General features: G+C 40.3%; 3 protein-coding genes and 3 non-coding genes across 10 annotated transcripts; 2 read left to right on the top strand and 4 right to left on the bottom strand.

Moving 5' to 3' along the window:
- The first annotated feature begins 73 nt into the window (after positions 1 to 73).
- LOC146375991 (uncharacterized) lies at positions 74 to 2,554 on the top strand. 2 transcript variants are annotated; one of them, XM_084945237.1, is made up of 2 exons: positions 74 to 686; positions 1,222 to 2,554. In XM_084945237.1, exons 1-2 carry the CDS (start codon positions 626 to 628, stop codon positions 1,908 to 1,910), a joined length of 750 nt encoding a protein of 249 aa, XP_084801363.1. In that variant the 5' UTR covers positions 74 to 625; the 3' UTR covers positions 1,911 to 2,554. The 2 variants fall into 2 exon arrangements, with proteins under 2 accessions (XP_084801363.1, XP_084801364.1); XM_084945238.1 differs by having other exon boundaries at positions 620 to 686; positions 1,196 to 2,554.
- On the bottom strand, positions 95 to 167 carry trnaf-gaa (transfer RNA phenylalanine (anticodon GAA)). Its single transcript has one exon. It is a non-coding gene; the product is annotated as a tRNA-Phe (tRNA).
- Positions 498 to 571, bottom strand: trnai-aau (transfer RNA isoleucine (anticodon AAU)). The gene has a single exon. It is a non-coding gene; the product is annotated as a tRNA-Ile (tRNA).
- An 82-nt stretch (positions 2,555 to 2,636) lies between the features above and the next one.
- gig2p (grass carp reovirus (GCRV)-induced gene 2p) lies at positions 2,637 to 6,374 on the top strand. The gene is made up of 2 exons (XM_084945239.1): positions 2,637 to 4,764; positions 5,302 to 6,374. The coding sequence occupies exon 2, from the start codon at positions 5,332 to 5,334 to the stop codon at positions 6,010 to 6,012; it is 681 nt and encodes a 226-aa protein (XP_084801365.1). The 5' UTR covers positions 2,637 to 4,764; positions 5,302 to 5,331; the 3' UTR covers positions 6,013 to 6,374.
- On the bottom strand, positions 4,509 to 4,582 carry trnai-aau (transfer RNA isoleucine (anticodon AAU)). The gene has a single exon. It is a non-coding gene; the product is annotated as a tRNA-Ile (tRNA).
- On the bottom strand, positions 6,228 to 20,910 carry skic3 (SKI3 subunit of superkiller complex). Of its 4 annotated transcripts, none has more exons than XM_084945217.1 (42): positions 20,841 to 20,910; positions 20,133 to 20,233; positions 19,892 to 19,988; positions 19,631 to 19,774; positions 19,287 to 19,378; positions 19,056 to 19,131; positions 18,819 to 18,965; positions 18,480 to 18,578; positions 18,221 to 18,329; positions 17,981 to 18,121; positions 17,769 to 17,867; positions 17,501 to 17,625; positions 17,269 to 17,355; positions 17,021 to 17,124; positions 16,731 to 16,857; positions 16,422 to 16,601; positions 16,158 to 16,282; positions 15,821 to 16,071; positions 15,577 to 15,679; positions 14,986 to 15,168; positions 14,702 to 14,840; positions 14,539 to 14,617; positions 14,038 to 14,099; positions 13,895 to 13,951; positions 13,732 to 13,800; positions 13,334 to 13,408; positions 12,964 to 13,105; positions 12,749 to 12,842; positions 12,544 to 12,621; positions 12,318 to 12,442; positions 12,098 to 12,221; positions 11,263 to 11,487; positions 10,974 to 11,046; positions 10,802 to 10,855; positions 10,468 to 10,579; positions 10,021 to 10,149; positions 9,797 to 9,921; positions 9,465 to 9,629; positions 8,405 to 8,557; positions 7,773 to 7,903; positions 6,695 to 6,818; positions 6,228 to 6,536 (listed from the first exon to the last, which is right to left on the bottom strand). In XM_084945217.1, the coding sequence occupies exons 3-42, from the start codon at positions 19,979 to 19,981 to the stop codon at positions 6,459 to 6,461; spliced, it is 4,695 nt and encodes a 1,564-aa protein (XP_084801343.1). In that variant the 5' UTR covers positions 19,982 to 19,988; positions 20,133 to 20,233; positions 20,841 to 20,910; the 3' UTR covers positions 6,228 to 6,458. The 4 variants fall into 4 exon arrangements, with proteins under 4 accessions (XP_084801343.1, XP_084801344.1, XP_084801342.1 ...); XM_084945218.1 differs by having other exon boundaries at positions 20,133 to 20,230; positions 20,841 to 20,908; XM_084945216.1 differs by having other exon boundaries at positions 20,133 to 20,901.
- Positions 20,911 to 21,004: the final 94 nt, after the last annotated feature.

Here is a 21,004-nt window from a genome sequence, read left to right as displayed (position 1 = left end):
ACCTCCTCAACTGCAGGAGTACTTCCGTTTATCGTATAATTTTTTTTTTAGATCGTTGATCTCGTGATGGTGTTGGGGGGCATATACAAAACACTGCCGAAACCCGGGATCGAACCAGGGACCTTTAGATCTTCAGTCTAACGCTCTCCCAACTGAGCTATTTCGGCCTCACACATCTTGAGAAGGAGGTGGACGCAGGGGCATTGGTGGGCCACGTGATGCGTTTGGCTAGTCGTGATGTTGTTCACTTCATTGTGCTCTTACGTTACCCTGCAACACTCCTTTATTAATCTATAATGGTGTGACCTAACAGATATTAAAATAATGTTAAAAGCAACCATGATGAGACAGTAACTTATCGATTTTTGTTATTCGGCTCGGCCCATAATCAGGAGTTCATATGAATTGATTATGTTGCGTCGGTAATCAGTCAGTGAAGCCCTCAATCTTTCAGCAGTCTGAAACCTGAAGGATAACAAAAGAAACAAAAAAGTTCGTGGCCCGTACGGGGATCGAACCCGCGACCTTGGCGTTATTAGCACCACGCTCTAACCAACTGAGCTAACCGGCCTAGCCCTGACGGCAAAAAACACATACCATTGAGTGACGTAATCAAACACCGTAAATGAAACCTACTGATCAGAAAGTTAAAGGACACAAACAGACAAAACTTCTCCGTATTTACGGTAAGGTTTACGTTTTTAACGTTAATCAGCCTTGAGCTAGATTGATAAAGTAGTTATGAGACAGCCTTTTTCTACATGGGGGTACATAATTATGCTGTAGAAGAAAGCTACGCTCACACGGGAGATTTAGTCTAAGAATATGAGGAAGGAATGAAGTACACTGGGAAGAGCAAGCTATGGTACGAAAAGCTATAAAAGAAATACAGCAAGATAGTCTTTAAATATACACAAAAAGAAACAAAGGATGAAGAGGACACATTAAAAGTGAGAAATAATTGCACAGGTGTACAGTATGTGAATGTGAACGTGAACATGAAAAATGAGAAACATTCAGGAAATGGTAGTTCTGAAAGTGTTTTAATGGGGTTCATGCTGTCATCTTTAGTTATTAGTAGTTAGTTAGCAGTGAGTTACTAGTAGTGAGCGTAGTTATTAGTAGTGAAAATGATTTTTCCTTCTTCTTCTTGCTCATCAAAATATACAAATTATTGCATTCTTGTGTTTCACAGCTGCAAATCTTCGTCATCCTCTGCAGGCCATTCTCATATCAGGATGTCTGTGCAATTCTATGGCTGGGAGGTGGTAGACGATGGTGCCTCTTATACTGGTGTGTTGCTAGAGCCGTCGCAGAGACCTCAGAACCGGGGAGTCTACACTATGTACCATGGGACCAGCGTTGCCAGCGCACGTCTCATTATTGCCAATGGCTTTCAGCAGTCGCAGCGGGGCATGTTAGGAAAGGGTGTGTATGTCAGCCGTGATAAGAAAAAGGCACAATGTTATCCATTGAACAGCAGCTCTTCAAACCGTGTGGTCTTCGAGCTGCGTGTGCGCGTTGGCCGCGTCAAACGTATTGACAAGGACAACCATCCTATGCAGTTCACATGGCACACACATGGCTACGACACTGCCTGGGTGCCCCCCAAATGTGGCATGATGGCTGTGAAAAGTGGCAAGGAGGAAGATTGTGTGTTTGATCCCAAAAGAGTGACTGTGGTGGGCATTGCAGATGCACCAGATACCACCATAAGGACAGAGCTTCAGGAGCTTCTTGCAAAAACGTCCAAAAAGTCTGGAAGAGGAGATGGTGATTCTGCTGATGTGTGTCCCCTTTGCAAGAGAAAGACACAGCAGGGCGCCCAACATATCAAGCAACAGTGCTGGAAGTGTGGGCAGAACCTCTGCATTCTTATGTCCAAGCACTTCTGTCCAGGAAGACCATGACAGTCCAGTAAGGTAGAAAAAACTGGATAGGCGATGTCCATGTGCCTGTTTATCAACCGATGTGTCATAGCAGGGCCAACAGCAGACAAGCTGACACAGCTGGTGCAATATTTTCCAATAGTTAATGCTGGATGTATCTTGTTTACTTTATTAAAACGTTAATTTCGTATCCCGAATGTATCACTTTTAGATTATTTGATTTTTATTCATGCTATTGTTATATGGAAACAAGAAAGGTGATCTGCTGTATTTACCAAAATAAAAGAAGAATTACAATAAATATCATTGTTGTCATATCAAAGTCCATAAACTGATGACTTCTAAGAATAAGAACTAGAACAGACATATTGGCTCTCTTCCACAGCATGTCTTTTATCCTGCCTTCCTTCTCTCACCCCAAAAGTTTGCAGCAGATGGCCGTCCTCCCTGAGCGTGGTTCTGCCAGAGGTTTCTTCCTGTTAAAAGGGAGTTTTTCCTTCCCACTGTGGCTAAAGTGTTTGCTCATACGGGGTCGTGTGGTTGTTGGGTTTTTCTCTGTATGTATTATTGTAGAGTTTTCAACTTACAATATAAAGCGACTTGAGGTGACTGTTGTTGTGATTTGGTGCTGTATAAATAAAATTTAATTGAATTGAATATTTTAAGTTTAAGTAATTTCCCATTTGTGTGTCACTAAGAGATAGTCTTGGAAGCTGTGGCCGATAGGCAAAGCTGAAGACGTGGGGGGAAATCGTCATTTCAAGATAATAAAAAAAAAAACGAAGGTAAATGTCCTAACAAATGGTACAGAGCAATGAGAGTCATACAAAGTAAGAAGGAAGGAAAGGAGAAACTGCTGTACTATAGGATACTACAAGTGAAATCAACACAATATAAAAAGGTGACCTGGGTGTTTTTCTCAGATTTGCTAATCATATGTCCGTACAAGCCTCTCTGCTCATTAATCCTCTGTTAACCGAACCTCAAATTTTCTGTAAGCTAGTGTGATTAAACATAAACTACTTTAGCAATGTACATGATGCAAACACAAAAAATATGGTGCTTTTAGTGGTACATGTTCGAAAGCCATAATGTAGTTGGTCAGCAAAGTGACATAAAATACTGGTTCTCCCAGTATAGTCAAGCCAACATCCATGTAACTCATATAGTTGACATAAAATATAGTACAGTAGCATAGATACAGTGCTTTATAAAGAGACCAAATTGTTTCATTTCAGAATTGTATCTAAGCAACGTGCATTATCACTGAGACATTTGAGGGGAAACTCAAAAAATGTCACGTGACTAAGGTTGACCTTCAGTGGCTGTGACGGACAATTGATTATGGATAGAATTGCGGGATTGTGTCGTTTTGAGCTGGGCTCCAGATCATTGTGCTGTTTTGGGAGGAAATTTACTCCAGAGTCAAGCAGCATCCATAGCAAATTGAGTGGCTTTTCAAAATGGAGTGATACATTTCCTTGTTTTTACAATCACATAAGCACCACCAAACCATCACGCTTCCTTCACACTGATTAAAGATGGTCCCAGATATTTTTCTTTTTTCATAAGACAGAATCAATTTGATCAGTCTGAAATTAAATGTGGTCTAGTTGGAAATGACATTAAATCTGTTTCTGATAATAAAGTGTTGCCGTCTAAAGACAGAAATTCACATTTAACTATTACATTTGCACTCGGCAAGCTTCCTGCTCTACAAGAATATAACCAGTAACATGTTTGGAAATCTGGCTGCATTTATAAATTAGACAGCAATTATTGGCAAACCTTTGACAATGTGTGATTGCAGCCAGCCCAAGTCAGACTGTGACTGTTTGCAGAACGGTTGCCTACTATTTGGCGGCCTGTGAAATTGCCTTGAGATAAAAAGTAATCGTGTGTGCAACACAACAACAGCATTGTGACTGTGCTATTAGTTTGCTCTGAATTATCAGATACTTTGTTGAGCTAAGTGTGTGCACTGTTGGGTGGTTTTTCAGGTGAGCTGATTTAATGAAACTGTACTTGGTTAAAATTATAACAGGATGGTGGTGCATGAGATGAGCCCTCTTGGTGTCCCTGTATTGATATAATATTGCAGTAGTATGCTGTACTGTTTCATTCCCTCTCCTTAATACGGTCACATTTTTAGTGCTGACATTAATTCAGGCTGGTGTTTTGCAGATACTGTTTAATGAAGCTGTCAGACTCCTGGGCTCTGTGGCATATGTTTCTTAATGTAGTGATAATGATGTACCTGTCTTTTTGCTCATTTACGTAATAACGCCACCCACTTCACTTTGTATTCTAGCTAGATCCAGTTTATGCTGCTCCGGGAGTAGTGCTGCAATATTTGGATACCAAGTAAACACTGGTAAACACTTATCCTATCGATCCAATCACACTAGTATCAGTCCAAAACCAATACCAGTGTTGGTATCAATATTGTTGTTTTTTTCCCCAAACGTGGCAACAAAAAAGTTGCTCTACAAAGACTCAGTATGCAAAAGTAATTTGTACTCGAGCCTAACTGTTTAACCGATAACATAGCTTAAAAAAAAAGATCATTGTTAAAAGCACTTTAAACGATTATGAGTACAATACACGTGAAAAAGTTCGTGGCCCGTACGGGGATCGAACCCGCGACCTTGGCGTTATTAGCACCACGCTCTAACCAACTGAGCTAACCGGCCCGTGTGGGGCGTGATTTTGAGACCCTACATGGCAGAACATCTGATAGGAAACTGAAAGTTAAAGGGAGGAGATTCCCATTATAAACCTGAACAGAAAGTGGAAGTGAAAGAGAACAGACGGCTCTTCACAAAAGGCTTTAACTTTTAACTTCGTGAACTTCAATCAGCCTAAACGACACAAGGTACAGATATTTCGTTGTATTTATCGCGAGTAATCGGTACTCAGTTTTTATGACAAACCTTAAACTCCTACTGTGTTGGATAAAAACCGGCTAACGCTAATTTAGCCAAATATTGTTTGATTCTGCATATAATGTTAGTTCTTTTCTGGGCATCTAAATACTCAGTACTACCAAATTCGCTATATTATACAGTATGGTTTACAATATTAGGATACATTATGTAACTTTAACTGTAGATTTGACTTTAAGCAGCTGTCTTAAAGTCAAGGTTTGGGGGTTTTCAGCTATTTTTCCTCAATATAGACTACTTTTTGACATAAACAAGGTACTTCTCTTGTCACGTAGACTTATATATTGAAATCTGTACAGCTAACAATGCAGTTGCCGTTGTCACAATTAACATTTGACCCAATCTGATTCACTGAGGTCAAAGTCCTGAGCTATGTGCAATAAACTGCATGCCCTGAACCTCTCCTGAATTTGTTATAAGTTACTGGCATTAATGTTCATGCCTTACATGGTTTCTGGTCTTTGCAGGGCTTAAACAGCAGCCATTTGTGAAGCAGGATGTCGCTACAGTTCTTTGGATGGGAGGTTACCTATGATGATGAGTCTCCCAGTGTGGAGCTGACAGCCTCCCAGGCACCCAAAGATAAGGGTGTCTACACCATGTACCATGGTACCAGCATTGCCAATGCACGTCTCATCCTTGCCAGTGGCTTTCAGCAGTCGCAGGGGGGCATGCTAGGAAAGGGTGTGTACGTCAGCCGTGATAAGAAAAAGGCAGAACGTTATCCATTGAACAACAGCTCTGCAGACCGCGTGGTCCTCAAGTTACACGTGCGTGTTGGCCGTGTCAAACGCATTGACAAGGACAACCATCCTATGCAGTACACTTGGAGCACGCAGGGATATGACACTGCTTGGGTACCCCCTAACTGTGGGATGAAAGCTGTGCCCAGCGGCCTGGAAGAGGACTGTGTGTTCGACCCCAAAAGAGTGACAGTCGTGGGCATTGCAAAGGCTCCACACAATGTGCAGACAGAACTTCAGCAGCTGGTGACTAAGAACATGAGCCATTCCAGCACAGTCCCGGGTGGAGTAGTGTATGGTGCTGCTGCTTTGGACGTGTGTTCACTATGCAAACGCAGGCAGCAGCAGTCTCCACACATCACGACACCATGCTGGGGCTGTGGGCAAAACATCTGTATTCTTATGAGCAAACATGTATGTCCAGTTAGCGTTTGAGAGTGAGTGACACGGATGGATTCACATATATGATCCGGCAGAGTGTCAGAAAAAAGCTCAAAAATGCATATGACTCAAAGTTTCTTCTGTTTCTTCAACTTTAGGGATGTTTGAATATTGTTTACAAAGTTTTATGTGAATTTTAAAAGTCACTGCTCATTCTAATTTACACTGCTGTCTTTTATAGTTTACATGTAATCAAGATGAGACAATCATTAGATATTGAGAAAATGTCTTTATTTAGCCTTGAATGTGGATGCGGTACCTGCATTTTAAGCACATTTTGAAATATGTGACAATCATAATTTCAACTTACTGAGGTGATTAGATCATGTAAAGCCATTAAAGCCATTATTTAAAGACCCACTGCTAGTGGTGGTTTTTGTCTGGTGATAAACCTGCTAAGCAATGTGATTTCATAAAGCATAAGGAGATGGATGCAAAGTTCAGGATGAAGAGTTGAGGACCGAATGAAACTCCAGTAATCTTTGATCTCCGTTCATTTTGGCATGTTGCAATAGGACCTGCAAAAAGAAGTGGTGGTAAACGATTACAAAGGCAAGGACCAAGAATAATCACTTCTAGTTTAACTATGTGTATGCTGTCACCATTTCCACAAACGTTTCTCCCAAACAAATGTTCCTAAGTGGTGTCTGTAGGAATGAGGTAGCTGCATGTTCACCTTCATGAGTTCCTCGTCGTTTTTGGCATGCAGGTGTCTCAGGAGATACCAACTGGCCACCTGCACCACTGTTGCTGGTATATCTTGAATGTAAACCAGCCTCTCCAGCAAGCGTCTTGTTTCCCTATAGAAGACACAGCAGACATGAACAAACGTATAACATGATTGCTATCCATTAGGCAGCCTGTTCCCATGTAAATGTTTTTCTTCCTTTTTTGGATGCTTCCTTTACGGGTCACCAAAGAGGATCATCTGCCTCTATCTTACCATATCCCCAGCATCCTCCTCTGTTACACCAACCCTCTGCATGTCCTTCTTCACTACATTCATAAACTTTCTCTATTGTCTTCCCCTTTTCCTCCTACATGGCAGTTCATTATCCACACTAATGTATCCACAATCTCTACTCAGCCCATGTCCAAAGTATCTCAGCCTTGCCTCTCCAACTTTGTCTCCAAAACACTCGACCTGAGCTATTCCTCTGATGTCCAACTGCAGCTTGGACTCCTGTCTTTTTGTTGGGGCCCTTGTCCGTACGTCATAGCAGGTCTAACTACTATCTGCTATCCTCCTGTCACAAATCACCCAGATACTTGTCTCCACCTGCTCCACCTCAGTCTGACCTGATACTATAACTGTTATCTCTCTTCCATCAGTATTGACTAATATGAAATGAAATGAGCTCCTGATACTGTGATTATGCTTGGCACAGAAGTTTCTGCAGCATTTCTCAAGGAATTTAGCCAGGTCATGGTTGGCATATTTGCTCAGCTCAGCATTCTCATGAATGTACTCTAATTAACCGTACTGGCAGTCCTCTGAGGGTGACAGAATGCTATAATACTACCAGGACATAAAATGTTGCTTTGCAGTTCCAAAAGTACCAATATATTGAAAAGACAGATGGAAGCATGGATTTGAAGTTTTAAGAATCTTATGTTTCATTTAATCACTTAAGCCGTTAAATTAAACATCTACAGGGATAAAATCATTTGCATGGCTATGTGGGCTGACCAACAGCACTGCAACCTGCACCTCTATGTACGTAAATAAACTTAGCATAAGGAGCTGCACCGACCTAGCAGCCATCTTTGTCACAAACTGGAGCAGAGCCTGAAAAAGAAGGGCCACAGGGGATGAGTCCAGCTTCAAGACCTCAGTAGTAGCTTCCAGCACCAAGTCCTTCCAGTCATTTCCTGGGACACCCACCTTAGAAGTCAGATCACACATGGTTCAGAGAAAACTAGGAAAGAGAAATCTGCACAAAATAAATACATCTAGTAAAGGTGTAATACGTCAAGCTACATTATTTCCAAACAACATGTGTAACACATGCACTAACTTTGGATACAAGCAAAAAGCTCTATTTAGTAATAGCGTCTTGTCAGCCACTTAGCCTTGGCTGCTCATCCTATGATTCATCAATCTTTTATCTCCTCTACTTTGAATCTGTCCTTACTTGACAGGGGTGTAAAAAAAGAGCCGACTCTGGCTTTTTGTGTGTATTCATTGAATTTTGTAATTTTTATGAAACACAACTGAGTCCTTATTGCTAAAATGCTACCTCTGGAACAAATAAATACATTATTCCCTAAATAATGCAATATAACATTTGTTGTTTGTATTGCTACAGTACAATCCTGCTTTAATAGCTGTAATTTCACACCTTAAAATTGTAGATCCTGATTTGAATCCCAAACATATACTTACCATACAAGGCCCGAGAGCTAGCAGGGCTAGTCGGAGGAGGCTGGCTACCTGACAGCTGTGCATGCCAAGCTGCGAGGCCAGCTGGAGACTCTGTCTGTAAGCCATGACCGCCTGAACCAGTAGGCCCTGGCTGCGATACACCTCAGCCAGCCACTGAGCAGAGGGAAGCAGAAGAACAGAGGAGTCACAAAATGAATGAAGATGATTTGGATCAGAGACAAGAATTCACTGAGTGACAGGTGGGGGAGAAAATATGAGAGGATAAGCATAATTACTGTTTTAAGATGCCATTATCTTCATCTAATCAAAAGATAACATGGCTAGAAGAATACTTATAACTACATAATATTGACATTTTCATTATGTCTGTGAAGGTTCTCAGTCATCCAGGTCATCGTAGTCAAAGGAGCTTGCAAAGAAAAGCGTCTGGACTTCTTTAAGTTTACTTGAAGACGTTTCACCTCTCATCCGAGAAGCTTCTTCAGTTCTGACAGAACTGAAGAAGCTTCTCGGACCTGTCACATCCGAGAAGCTTCTTCAGTTCTGACAGAACTGAAGAAGCTTCTCGGATGAGAGGTGAAACGTCTTCAAGTAAACTTAAAGAAGTCCAGACGCTTTTCTTTGCAAGCTCCTTTGACATTTTCATTAGAATATTAAAAATGAAGCTCAAATGCTATATTTTTCATTCTCCACATATATACTGTCACACGGTAGCACCAACTGCCAATATGTTCAAGGCTTTTGCTGCTACCCTGTTACTGGTAGCAACTACTTGATGTTAAGTGCAGCAATTTGAGGTTTTCAAGTGAGGTAAAGAATGTTCAGAGTCTCAGTGAAAGCAAGAGAAAATGGCAGTAGAGGAGAAAAATAACATAATTTTAGCATGAGAGCAAAACCTTTTTTTCCAATATGCTGTCTTATCTTCTTTTGAAACATCTATGTGTCCATGTTTAGCAGTTTTCAAACTTACAATTAAAATACTGGTAATTGAAATCAAAGAAGAGATCATCACTTAGTCACTCTAGCCTTGCTGGATAAGCGGGTAAATGTAAACGCTTACATGCCATGCCCCAAGGTTGGTAGGGTTCATCATCACAGCACTGCTGAGCTGCTCCAACACAGGCTCTGGGAGGACAGTACCACCATCAGTCATAAGGAGGCGCTGACACTGCACCTGCCTCAGTGATAACATCACTGCTGCATGTTCAGGGGACACATTCAAGACCTGTGATAAAGGTAAAACCGTGTCAAAGGTGGCAGAGTTAATATTGCCAGAATGGACAAGATTAGAAATGGCTATCTGAGGGACAGCTCAGCTCAGTGTACCTCAGAGTGTTTTGGAGACAAAGTTAGAGGTGTGCACATAGTGTGTGTGAGTCCCCAATATCGTACCTGTGTGCAAAGGACCTCTGCTTGCTCTAGTTGTCCCTCCAGCATGAGACCAGTCACTGCCTGTTGCAGTACCCATCCTTCCAGAGCCTGAGCTAGAGGCCGCTCTATTTCATCCACACTACGCACTGAGACACAAAACCGCAAAAAGGTGTTAGCTACACAGTCAAATACGCAGAGACAAGCACACAAATGGGGCGACAGTAAAAGAGCACCAGTGAGCATACCTTTCTCAGAAACCACAGACATAAGGGTCTGCTGCAGCGCTTGTCTGCGAGGAGCAGAACCAGAAAGATAACAGGAAGTGTTTTCGGTGTAACAAGCAGCCATTAATCCGGCCCACGTTGCTAGATCATCTAAAGTAGAGAGCAGAATGACGACTCAAATACGTATAAGCAAGTATCTCACACACCCGTGTTCTTCAATAAATGTCACATGCAAAACAGCCATTTTTCCTATGTAGGTAAGGTTACACTCCACTGATATAAATAAACATTAAGAAACCTTCCTGGCAAGAAAAGGAAATGTATTTCCTCAATCTAATTGAATTTAATTGTTCTAAATTAGAGAATTTAAAAAAAATAATTGTATTTGTTATTTATATTTCCAGCTTTAAAAGACAATAAAAAGAATATCATGTTTATCGTGTGTAAGAAAATAATGTGTGTGTTTACCAGGACAGAGCAGCACAGCTCTCTGCATAGTCTTCAATGCATTCTTCTGACTGTCCTCTCCAGAGTGTCTGCCACTGGCCAGCTGGTTCACTCCACTGTACAACAACGCCCTCTGCAGTCACACAAGTTAAGTCAACCGTTTAACATGCAAACAATGTGAATATATGGGTAAAATATATCTTTTGGATGTTTCGGTTGTTAAAAGTTTTAAAATATATCTACAATGTACAAAAACTGAGAAAAAGAAATTAATGCTAAATTAAATGGGCCAGTTAGATTTTTTTTAAAGGTTTACCGGAGAACACAAGACATAAGATAAAAGTCACATTTTTACCTTTCCTTGGGTCATACTGGAGAGACAGGCAACATGGCCAGCTACTGCAGCACCCTGTGAAATAAACAAGTGAAAAACATGAACCCCAATGAACCAAATGTGTTTGAGCATATTTGATTTGTCAGGCTTAGCTTGCAGTGCATGCTGTGTTTGTGTATGTACACAGGCTTACGTTTGCCTTTCTAGGGTAGTACTGTGGAACCACTCTGGACAGAAGCGCCCACAAAGAAGCATTTCCAGGATTGCTGTAAATAAATCAAGAAAACATGGAAAGTTGTTAAATTTATGATCTGTTGCTGCAGTGTCCAGGGTTGTTGCAGTTGTGGTTGATTGTTTTGTTTGATCACTAGAGAGTAGAATAAAATGCATATAGTGTAAAAGAGTACATACCAGCAAAATTATTTGTTTTTTGAAGTAAAGGCAAGCTTATCATTAATGCAACTTTCATTAAAGGGAAATACCTGTGCACAGCTCTTGAAACCTCCCTTGGCACTGCACTAAAATTCCCCTGCACAGCCAACAAGGTGCAGGTGAGTAGACATCGCTGCTCGATAGCACTCCCAGAGGCTGAACCTTGCTTTAGGAGCTCAGTAAGCGCAGCAGCAGCAAGTGTAGCATCACTGTTGGCCAGTCCGAGCGCACATAAACAAACCAGGGACTCTGAAATTGGCTCCTTTAACATTGAACTATGGGAACAAAAAGTAAAAACAAATAGTTTCAGCTAAAATTCAAGACTAGTACAAATATTATTTATATCTATCTATCATTAGATGGTTTCAAAATGTTTCCCATGACATAATTAAATTGTTTTCTTGACAGTTTTCCTGAATAACAGCATATTTTTAAAGTAGAAACCTATCACACATATCTATTTTTGATTTATTTTTATGGTTTACACAGCCAGAGCTTATCTGTAGATACTGGGTACAGACTCCCAGTGGCGTGCAGATAAAAATAAAAAATAGGAACCATTTGTGGCAAGTCTAAACCTGAAAAATGACAGTATGTGCACAATAAAATAAGCTCTTCCAACCAAACCATAGAGCACAATATAAGTGATTAAAGGAGATTCAAATGTTTTGTCCTTCAGGTTCAGCAATACTGGCAAGCAAAACGCTCTTTTTACAATCAACATTAAAACATAAAACAAAAACCAATAAAGCTTTCTGATCTTTTTTTTTTAATACTAGCAAATATTGAAAATAAATGATGGGAAAAACCAACATTATTTATTAAAATGACAGATAAATAGGACATAAAACTAGTGCAATCCATAAAACACTCACTACGACTCACCATTTAAACAGCAGAGTCTTGGCTGAGTCTAGGTTACCCTGCTGGTGCTGCAGCAGGGCCAGAGCTGTCAGTATATAAGCCTTTTCCTTCTCACTAGAAGCCACAGCCAGGGCGCGTTCATAGGCTATAATATATACACACATGCAGCAGTTTATTCACAGCCCCTTTGACATGTAAACACATATGAAATCTCTTCACTTTGGTGTTTTCCAGTCCTTACCGCTGATGCTCTCTGAGATGAGTCCTGCCTTGCAGTAGGCCAGAGCCAACCCAACCAGGTCACTGAGCTCTTGCAGTGGAGTGGAATTATAAACATGCACAGCCTCCTCCCACTGACCTGAAGTGCTGGAAAAGCCAGAGCGGAACATAAAAAAGTGACATTTAGGATAAAAGATAAGCAATTTGAAAAAATAGTTTAAGTATATCATAATGAGACAGCTGGTTACCACAATGCACGGCCATAGCTGCCCAGAGAAAATGCCAACTCTTCTGAAGAGGACGTGGACTGAAGCAGTTCAACCGCTCTGAGGAAGCATATTGGATTGCAAAAGGTCAATTGAAAACCCAATATATATAACATTATGTTCCTTCTCGGTTATACTGCTTCATCAATTAGAAAGCAGAGACAGTCAGTGTATTTCAAATACATACCTCTGGTAAGCCTGTAAGGCCTGTCTCTTCAGCTGCAGATGCTCATTCAGATAGCCCAGCATAATGAAGGCATCAGGATCTGATTGAATCCTTTCTGAAAGAGATGCAAAAAAATATACAAATAACCAAAAAGTCTGCCAGTAACACATGCAAAGCTAAGTGAAAACCACGACATCTGTGGATCCTGTGTGCAAATCAGTACGCAAGGCATGTACCTGTGTACTTGCTGAGTGCCACCTGAGCAGCAGAGATGGCATTCATCTGCACGATGTTGTAACGGTACAGTTCTGAGTCTCTGTTGCTCTTATCCAGCAGCGTGGAGCAAACCCAGAAGGCATATCCTTTCACGCCTTCCATCTGACGGAGAAACATGTCAGGATTGATAAGGAAAGACAGAAATGAAGGGAATATCGAGTCTGACAGAGCAAAGCAAAACATCATTTTGTGTTGTACCATGCCATCATTACTATATCCTTACAACTAAAAGGCTTGGAGCTTAAAACTAAGCACAGCGACTAAGAAAGGTGAAGCAAAGACTGTTATTATCTTGCTAATAAGTGGGTATTACAATACCAGGTCACGCACATGTGTGCTGAGTTCAGTGGTGTGCCTGAAAAGATCCATGGTGTCATAGCTTCCCACGCGTTCTGCTATCAGCGCCTGGTAGGAGGACAAAGGATGAAACTATAATTTAGACAGATAAAGACAAAGAGGCCAAAAAAGTCACAGTGTTATGCCAGTACTTTCAGTGTAATCAAACTTTATGGAGCTCCCTCACCGAGCAATGATGTCTTTCACATTCCTTACTACTCCAAAAATACAGCCCAAGGAATAATTTTACCTCTCTCTGCTAGTTGTGGCTTTGAATGTATATGCATTTATTAGAAATAGTATACATTCATCAACAGTGAACCGTTGCCTGTAATGTGATATTTTCTTGGCTTGGGGGCTTTCAAGTTATCAATAAATGCTGAGAGTGGTACCTGTCCGATCCAGCAGTTGACATAAAGTGGCTCCAAGGACTGAGCAATCTTGAAGGCCTCGTGTGCAAGCTAAAACAATAAATCCACATTTGAACAATAAAAATGTCATCCACCTATGATAAAAACAGAAGAAATATGTAGCATAAACCAAGTAATCACATACCTCTATATTTTCCTTCTTCAGATACAGGCTACCAAGGTTTGTCCAGGCCACAACATTCTGCAATGACATTTAAGAGTCACGTAAAAACAGCAGAATATTTTCTAATACTTTATTAATCTCTACAGCAAATGTGCCGTACGTACATTAGGCTCAACTTGGATGGACTTGATGAAGCAATGCTGAGCCAGAGCATAGTTCTCAAGATCTGATGTGAGAAAAGAAGGAGAAAATATTTTGTTCTTTTTTGTAAAGATTGCTTAGAAGTATATAATTATTTATAATCGTAAAAGGTTTTGTAAAAATGATTGCACCTTCTTGTAGACTAAAAATCTTGAGGTGACTTAAATGAAATGAAATTTATTCATAAGATTTGCTTTTCTATTTTTTGTAACTTAACAACACATTTATCAAACTTAAGTCCATTAAGTTGAGAGACCTTAGTTCTCTTGTCAGAGAAATAAAGATATTTTTCAAATGCCACAACATTTTGACTCTTTTTATGTAGAAATAATAACAGGCAGAGCTTTCAACAGACTTCAGGGGGACGATGTTGCTTCATTCCTAAGTGCAAAAATAAGGGAAATAAAACAAGCTATACAGGCTTTTACTCTAAAAACACAACCGTTACCTGAGAATGTCGTTACCTTTGTTCATGGAAACAACTCCCAGGGCATTCCAGTAGCTGTGGTTGCTGCTGTCCATCATGATGGCTTTTTTTAAGCACTGCATAGACAAAAAGGCCATGAGATAGAGACCTCTTTCTGGAACAAACAATGCAAAGATGTTGTACAGGATTCGGCAAATAACCTGCTGGGCCTTCTCTATGTCCATAGCTGGGGAGTTCTGGTCATTCTGTGTAAGGCTGGCCTGGTGATAATAGTTGAGCCCTAAGTCATACCAAAGACTTGCAACTTCAGGCATCAGCTTCAAAGCATGAGCATAGCACCTGTGGCAAAACATATCAGTTTCAATTTCTGCTTGGCCAACAGGAGCAGGTAGGATAAGCAATGTAAAAAAAAAAAGCACAAATATATAGTAACTGACTATTCTTATGCATTATCAGCCTTATAATGATATGATAATGGCCATACCTCTCACCGACTTTTAGTGTCTGGGCCTGGTTGAGCATTTGGCTCTCAGTGTTGGCATCTAAACCAGCAAGTAGGGCTGGCACTATAACCTTGGCTCTGTTTGGGGAGACGGTGCTAACTGCAGTGCAAGCATCGCCCAGCAGCTTCCACAAGCAGGAAAGGTCTGGTCGCAGCTGTACAGCTCTGGAGATCACAAAGTAAAGAATCTTAGAAAAAGACTAAGTGTGCTATGCATAATGTTCAGATCCACCAGATGAAGTATCGAGGAACAGCCCTACAGTAAACGCAATGGCCACACCGTCCCCGAGCTACCTTTCTTCTTGTTCGCAGCAATGTGTAGTGGAGCATACCGAAAGGAGCTCTTGACCAGCAACAAGATAAGTGTTGGAATAAAGTTAAACTTTTGCCAAATAATGTCAAGTGGTATAATAAATAGATTCGTCAATCAAATGTCAGTATATTCACCACTAAAAGGACCATTACTCCACCATAGCTTCACTAGCAAGTACCTGTTTGCTGTTATAACAATATTACAGATGTCATATATAGAGCTTTTAGGGTTCGCGGGTTGAATGAGTGTGTTGTCATTACCTGAAGAGGTTCTGTATTGCTTGCTGAATGAGGTCAATGGCTCCTCCATCTCTGCAGTCCTGCATTAAACTTTTTGCCAGAGACAGCTGGCACTCCCCAAGACCTGAATAAAAGACCATGTTAAGTAAAATTAAATGCCCAGATTTAGACATATCACTCCCTGAAGATGTGCAATAAAATACCTAATAGATTACATTAAATCAAATAAAGTGCATCCAAAGGGTACAATGAAACATTCACTTACCTTTAAGAGCAGGGACATAGTCCTGCTTTGCTGTGATCAGCAAGTACTCTGCGACAGCCTCTTTGAACTTGCCCAGAGTCTGTTTGATTGCAGCAGCCTGGTAGACACTGTAGATGGAGCAGGGCTGAAGCTGATGGGCTTTACCAAAAGCTTTCAGAGCTGCTGTGAAGCTCCGGCGGTTTAGATATGCTTCACCTAAACACTCCCAACACACCCAGTCCTCTGGGTCTGCTCTTAAAGCGGCCTGCAGGCTAAAATTAGAAATAAAATATTCAACAGCACTTATACACTTAGACCGTGGTAATACATTTAGTTGTCTCAGATGTGTAAATCTTACTCCGCTACGGCCTGTTGATTTTCTCCAACTTTCAGGTAGTATAGGCCTCGTCTCATCCAGGCCCATTTAGCCGAGCCTGGAGTGGCTTTCTCTAACACAGACTGAAGAATGGCTAAGGCAGCGTCCTGTGTCAATCAGCAAAGAGAGAAAGAAGGCATAAAACGGGGAAAAAACTTGTAAGGAGACTAAAGGCAATAGCAAGGAGCCAAACAAGACGCCCGATTCTCAGAATTTGGTGACTTTTTCACCCCCATGACAACTCACCATGTCTCCCTGCCCCATACTGAGATCCACCGAGGCAGCACCAGACTCCACATCTTCACTGTCCAGCTGAAAGGCCTTTTTGTAGCAGCCTTGTGCACGGCCATAATCCTTTGCAATGTCCCGATAATAATGCCCCAGGTAGCGAAATACACAGCCAAGGTGTGGATCTAGCTTTGCAGCCTGAAAAGGGCAAACAAAGCTTTCAAACTAAAATGTCATTCATCTCTTATTTTCAAAGACCGCCCCATTAGCACCTGAATTCACCTTTCCTACCACATACACAAAACTTTCAATAATAATTTCACAAACCTTCAGCAAATGTGTGTGAGCTTTGCTCCGGTCTTTACGGGTCTCTTCTCCCATGTCCCAGTAGAGCTGTCCAAGCAAAAAAAAATACTCTCCACAGTCTGGGCTCTGACTTGCAGCCTTTAGGAAACTACATTAAACAAAAAATACAAAAAACTGTTTGGTTGGATGAACCAAATTATTTTATGCCATGCAAATGAGCTCTTTTACATAAGTTTAAGACAGTAGACTGCCATAGAAAATACGAATAAAAAAGATTTATTCGTCTTTTTTTTTTTTTTTTTTTTTTTTACCTCTGCTCTGCCAGCTGCTTTTCACCTTTAGCCAAGTGCACCAGTCCTCTCAGAGCCAATCCTTGGGCTAGGTTTGGGTTGGAAGCCACCAATTCTGATGACACCTATGAAGGACAGACTAGTTTAATGCTGGCCAGTCCATCATTACCAGACACATACTCCTTGCGTCCTGCAATCATAACTTAGTTAACATAACAGAAATATGTTGTTTTCATTGGCAGAATCAGTAAGTATTCATTTAATTCAACCTTAAGTGCTTGGCCAGTCTGTCCTTTGTTAAGGTATGCACGTCCTTTAAGGGCTAACAGAACGGGGTCTTTTTCAGCTTCTGGAATCTAAAAAACAAACAGACACAGATAAGGCATTTCCTTTGATGTTATATCAACACTTACAGCTTCTAACAATCTCCACAACAATTTTATTAATTAAATACTATAGCTATAAAATGCTGTTTAAAGCGAGCATTTACCATCTCATTACCTGTTTAAATGTCTCCAAAGCCTGCTCTCCAGCTTTCTCTCCTCCACTTCTCACTAAAGCCTCTAGTTTTAGTCGAAGAAGTCTGATCCTCAGCTCCTTCTCTTCAGAGTCACACACATTCAAACCTAATAAAAAAGGACACACACTGAAGTGTCTTTTTTAGGGATTAAAGACATTGATCTTTAAAGTCAGTACTTAAGACCCTTTTTAGTCACCCTCTTTTTAATTAAATATTGGTGATGTCTTGAGTGGACACAGTTAAATGTACCTTGTGAGCATGATGTAGCGCTGTCAGCGTATCTGTAAATTTTAAACTGGGCTTCAGCCAGACTGTACCATCCTGTAGTTGAGCTCATTTTCTTCAATCCTAATAAAAGTGGAGGAGACAGATAATGAATAAAAATGACCATCAAGAGCACATATTAAAGGATAAAGTGTTAAGGTATGTTTTTTACATTGTTTGTTACTGTGACAACTCACCTTGTGTAAGGTCATCAATGGCATCTTTATACCTTCCTTCCAGCAATGTTTTTGTGCCCAGACACAAATGACCCAATCCACTGTCAGGGACCAGGTCCATGAGGCGGGAAAAAGAGCTAACTGCCTCCTCATTAAAGTTTCCTTTGGGGAAACGAGAAGAAGATACATATGACTCTGCCATTTATGAACATCCATTATGAATACAAAAAGGCAAGGATTTTTTTTAAAATTTTATTTTACCTGTTTTAAGGTAATGATGACAAAGAACCTCAAGAGGATAACTTTGGTTGGGGTAGAGGGAAATCATGGACTGACATGCTGCAGTCATTCTGGCTTCTTCTTGTGGTAGCTGCAGTAAGACCAGATTCATGATTAACAGGTCATTTTGAGAAGCATAACTACCTATAATGAGCTGGCCTTTTTGGATACACATTTCCAGACTCTAATGATCCTTAAGTTTCTGTGATAGTTAGCTAGACATAAGAGAAGATGCACTTACTAGAGAAAGACATTTGACATAGTCAGCTGAGACCTTCTTGTGGTCCTCTCCTGGTACAGGATTGATGAGAACCAGAGCTTTCTCAAATGCTGTGATTAACTGATAAGCACAAAGAAACCAAGAACAGCATTGATGTGTGTGCAGTAGGAAACACCATGAAGACTTTTGCTTCTCGTAATCAGTGGGTGGTTATGATATGTAGAAGTTATGGCGAGCCAGCTGTAGCCAGCCTATTACATTGGATTTTGTTAGAAGACATGGAATCTCAAGTACTGTAAAGTGTTTACATATAAAGGAAACATAATGTTGATGAGTTAAAAGTCCACATTTTGGTCTTACATGCTGCTGAGTTTCACTATCCTGCTCCACCTCCTTAAGACAGTCTGAGAGTAGCTGGGTCATCTTTTGCAATAGCTGCACTAACTCCTTCTTATCCACGGGTTCTTCTTCCTTCAGCTGTATGAGCTGCAGCCAAACCCTGGCCAGCTGTTCACATACAGAAACATATTCACATGTGTCAAAAACATAAAACACACACACAGACAATCTATTTTCATTAGTCTTGAAACTGCATACCTTTAAATATTCTTTGTCAGACTCATAAATTTCTGTCAGTTTGTTGATCACCTCATAACATTTGTTTTTGTCTGAGCTGCAAATCGAGAACATGATGACAAATCAGTAACCGCATAATATTCTGTCACAGTGTATTAATTACTTTCAATTTGATTTTTTATTAATCATTATTTTTATCTGTTTTACATATTTATAGGAAACTTCAGGTAATAAAATGTTTCCATATCTTACCTTGCATACAACTCAACAAGTTTCTGGTAGACATTAGGCAGCTCAACCTTGAAGTCCCACTGATCAGTCTTATCATACAAATTTGCCAAGCCCTTAAAGAAAAAAACAATTATTCAGACTGTGCATTATTAACAGAGGACAGAGAGGATAGAGGTATTTTATACAGGATGACATCCTGAGTAAAGATGAATCTATTTTAAAAAAAAAAAATACATAAGAGGCATGCAGATTAAATCTGAAGTAATTTCAACTGGTTATTATTATCAAATTAGCTGATCATAGTAGCGTAGTATTAAATGGCTAGAAAGACCAGTTATCATTAACGAATACATTCTGTACCTTACCTGCCAAGCCAGCAGCTGCTCCGGCTCCAGCTCCACTGCCTTTTTATAGGCTGCCTGTGACTGATCCGGTTGATCCAGTTCACTGGCTGACAAGCCGATGAAGACCCAAGCATTGTAATTGTTTTTCTCAATTTTCAAAACAGTCTAAACCCACAATGCAGAGAGGAAGGTCAATTTTACATTTTTATTCCTAGTATATCTGAGAAGAGCATATTACATTTCCAACTTACTGTTATTAAAAAAGAAATTGAGATACTTTACCTTGCAGTGTTTTAGAGCTTCTTTGAATTCTTTGTTTTTAATGGCCTCTCTGGCACTTTTCAGTGCGGATTTCACTTCTTTATTAGACATCTTGTTGCTATGAAGAGACAACAAAGCAATACACCTTTCAAAAAAACAGAAAACTCTACACAATGATCAGATCTCAACTGTATAAGCTAGTTTTATAGGTAAAGGTAAAGACCCTACAATAATACAGGGAAAACCCCAATAATTAGACAACCTCCTGTGAGCAAGTACTTGGCAACAGTGGGAAGGTAAAACTCCGGTTTGACAAGAAAAAATCCTCTGGCAGAACCTGGCTCAGGGAGAAGCATCCATCTGCTGGGACCGGTTGGACGTGAAGGAAGAAACACAAAAAAAAGACACACTGCATTTGCAGTAATATGCATTGACTTTGCATTTCAGTCTGTGTGTATAGACACAGTGAAAAAGAAGTGAGGTCAGTGATTTGCAGAAAGCCCTTCACAACCAACCTATATCTATTGCAGTGTAACTAAGCAAAGGCTCAGGGTCACTTGATCCAGCCCTAACTTAAGTGTTATGAAAACGTTTGAAGCCTAAAATTTCTCTGCATATTTGTATTAATATGGAAAGACATTATGCCACATAGTGATTCACTATATTACAGAAGTCTAAAGTGAATTTCTATATACTGAATTTCCCAGAGGAACCTACCCAAGGGATTAATAAAGTTCTATCTGCCTATCTATTTACATATATTAGTAGATAATTGTCGGCTAATGCTGCTAGTGAGCAACATTAGCTTGAGCTGTGGGCTTGTTCCGATCATAAAATGCATATTTTAGAATGGAAGTAAATTTAGAACCATGATTTACACTTAATATTCAACTTTCTCAATTGACTTTAACCCCTGTACCTTTTGAAAATGCGTAAAAATAAAAAAAACAATAAAAGTTGGACCACCTACTGTTTACATTGACAGCTTGCGTAGCCTTCTCCAGCTGACCCGGAAGTAGAAGAAAAGTAAAGAGACTGGATTTTCAAAATAAAATTCAAAGATTCAAAGCGTCGCTTCAGCTGGAAAGCCTCTTCAATTGTTGAGCTTTGTTTACAGTCTGCTTTACGTGCTAT

This window comes from Perissodus microlepis, chromosome 12 (assembly GCF_051167445.1).
Source record: "Perissodus microlepis isolate ML-2025 ecotype Zambia chromosome 12, ASM5116744v1, whole genome shotgun sequence".
NCBI lineage: Eukaryota > Metazoa > Chordata > Actinopteri > Cichliformes > Cichlidae > Perissodus > Perissodus microlepis.
This window is presented reverse-complemented; position numbering and strand designations above follow the sequence as displayed.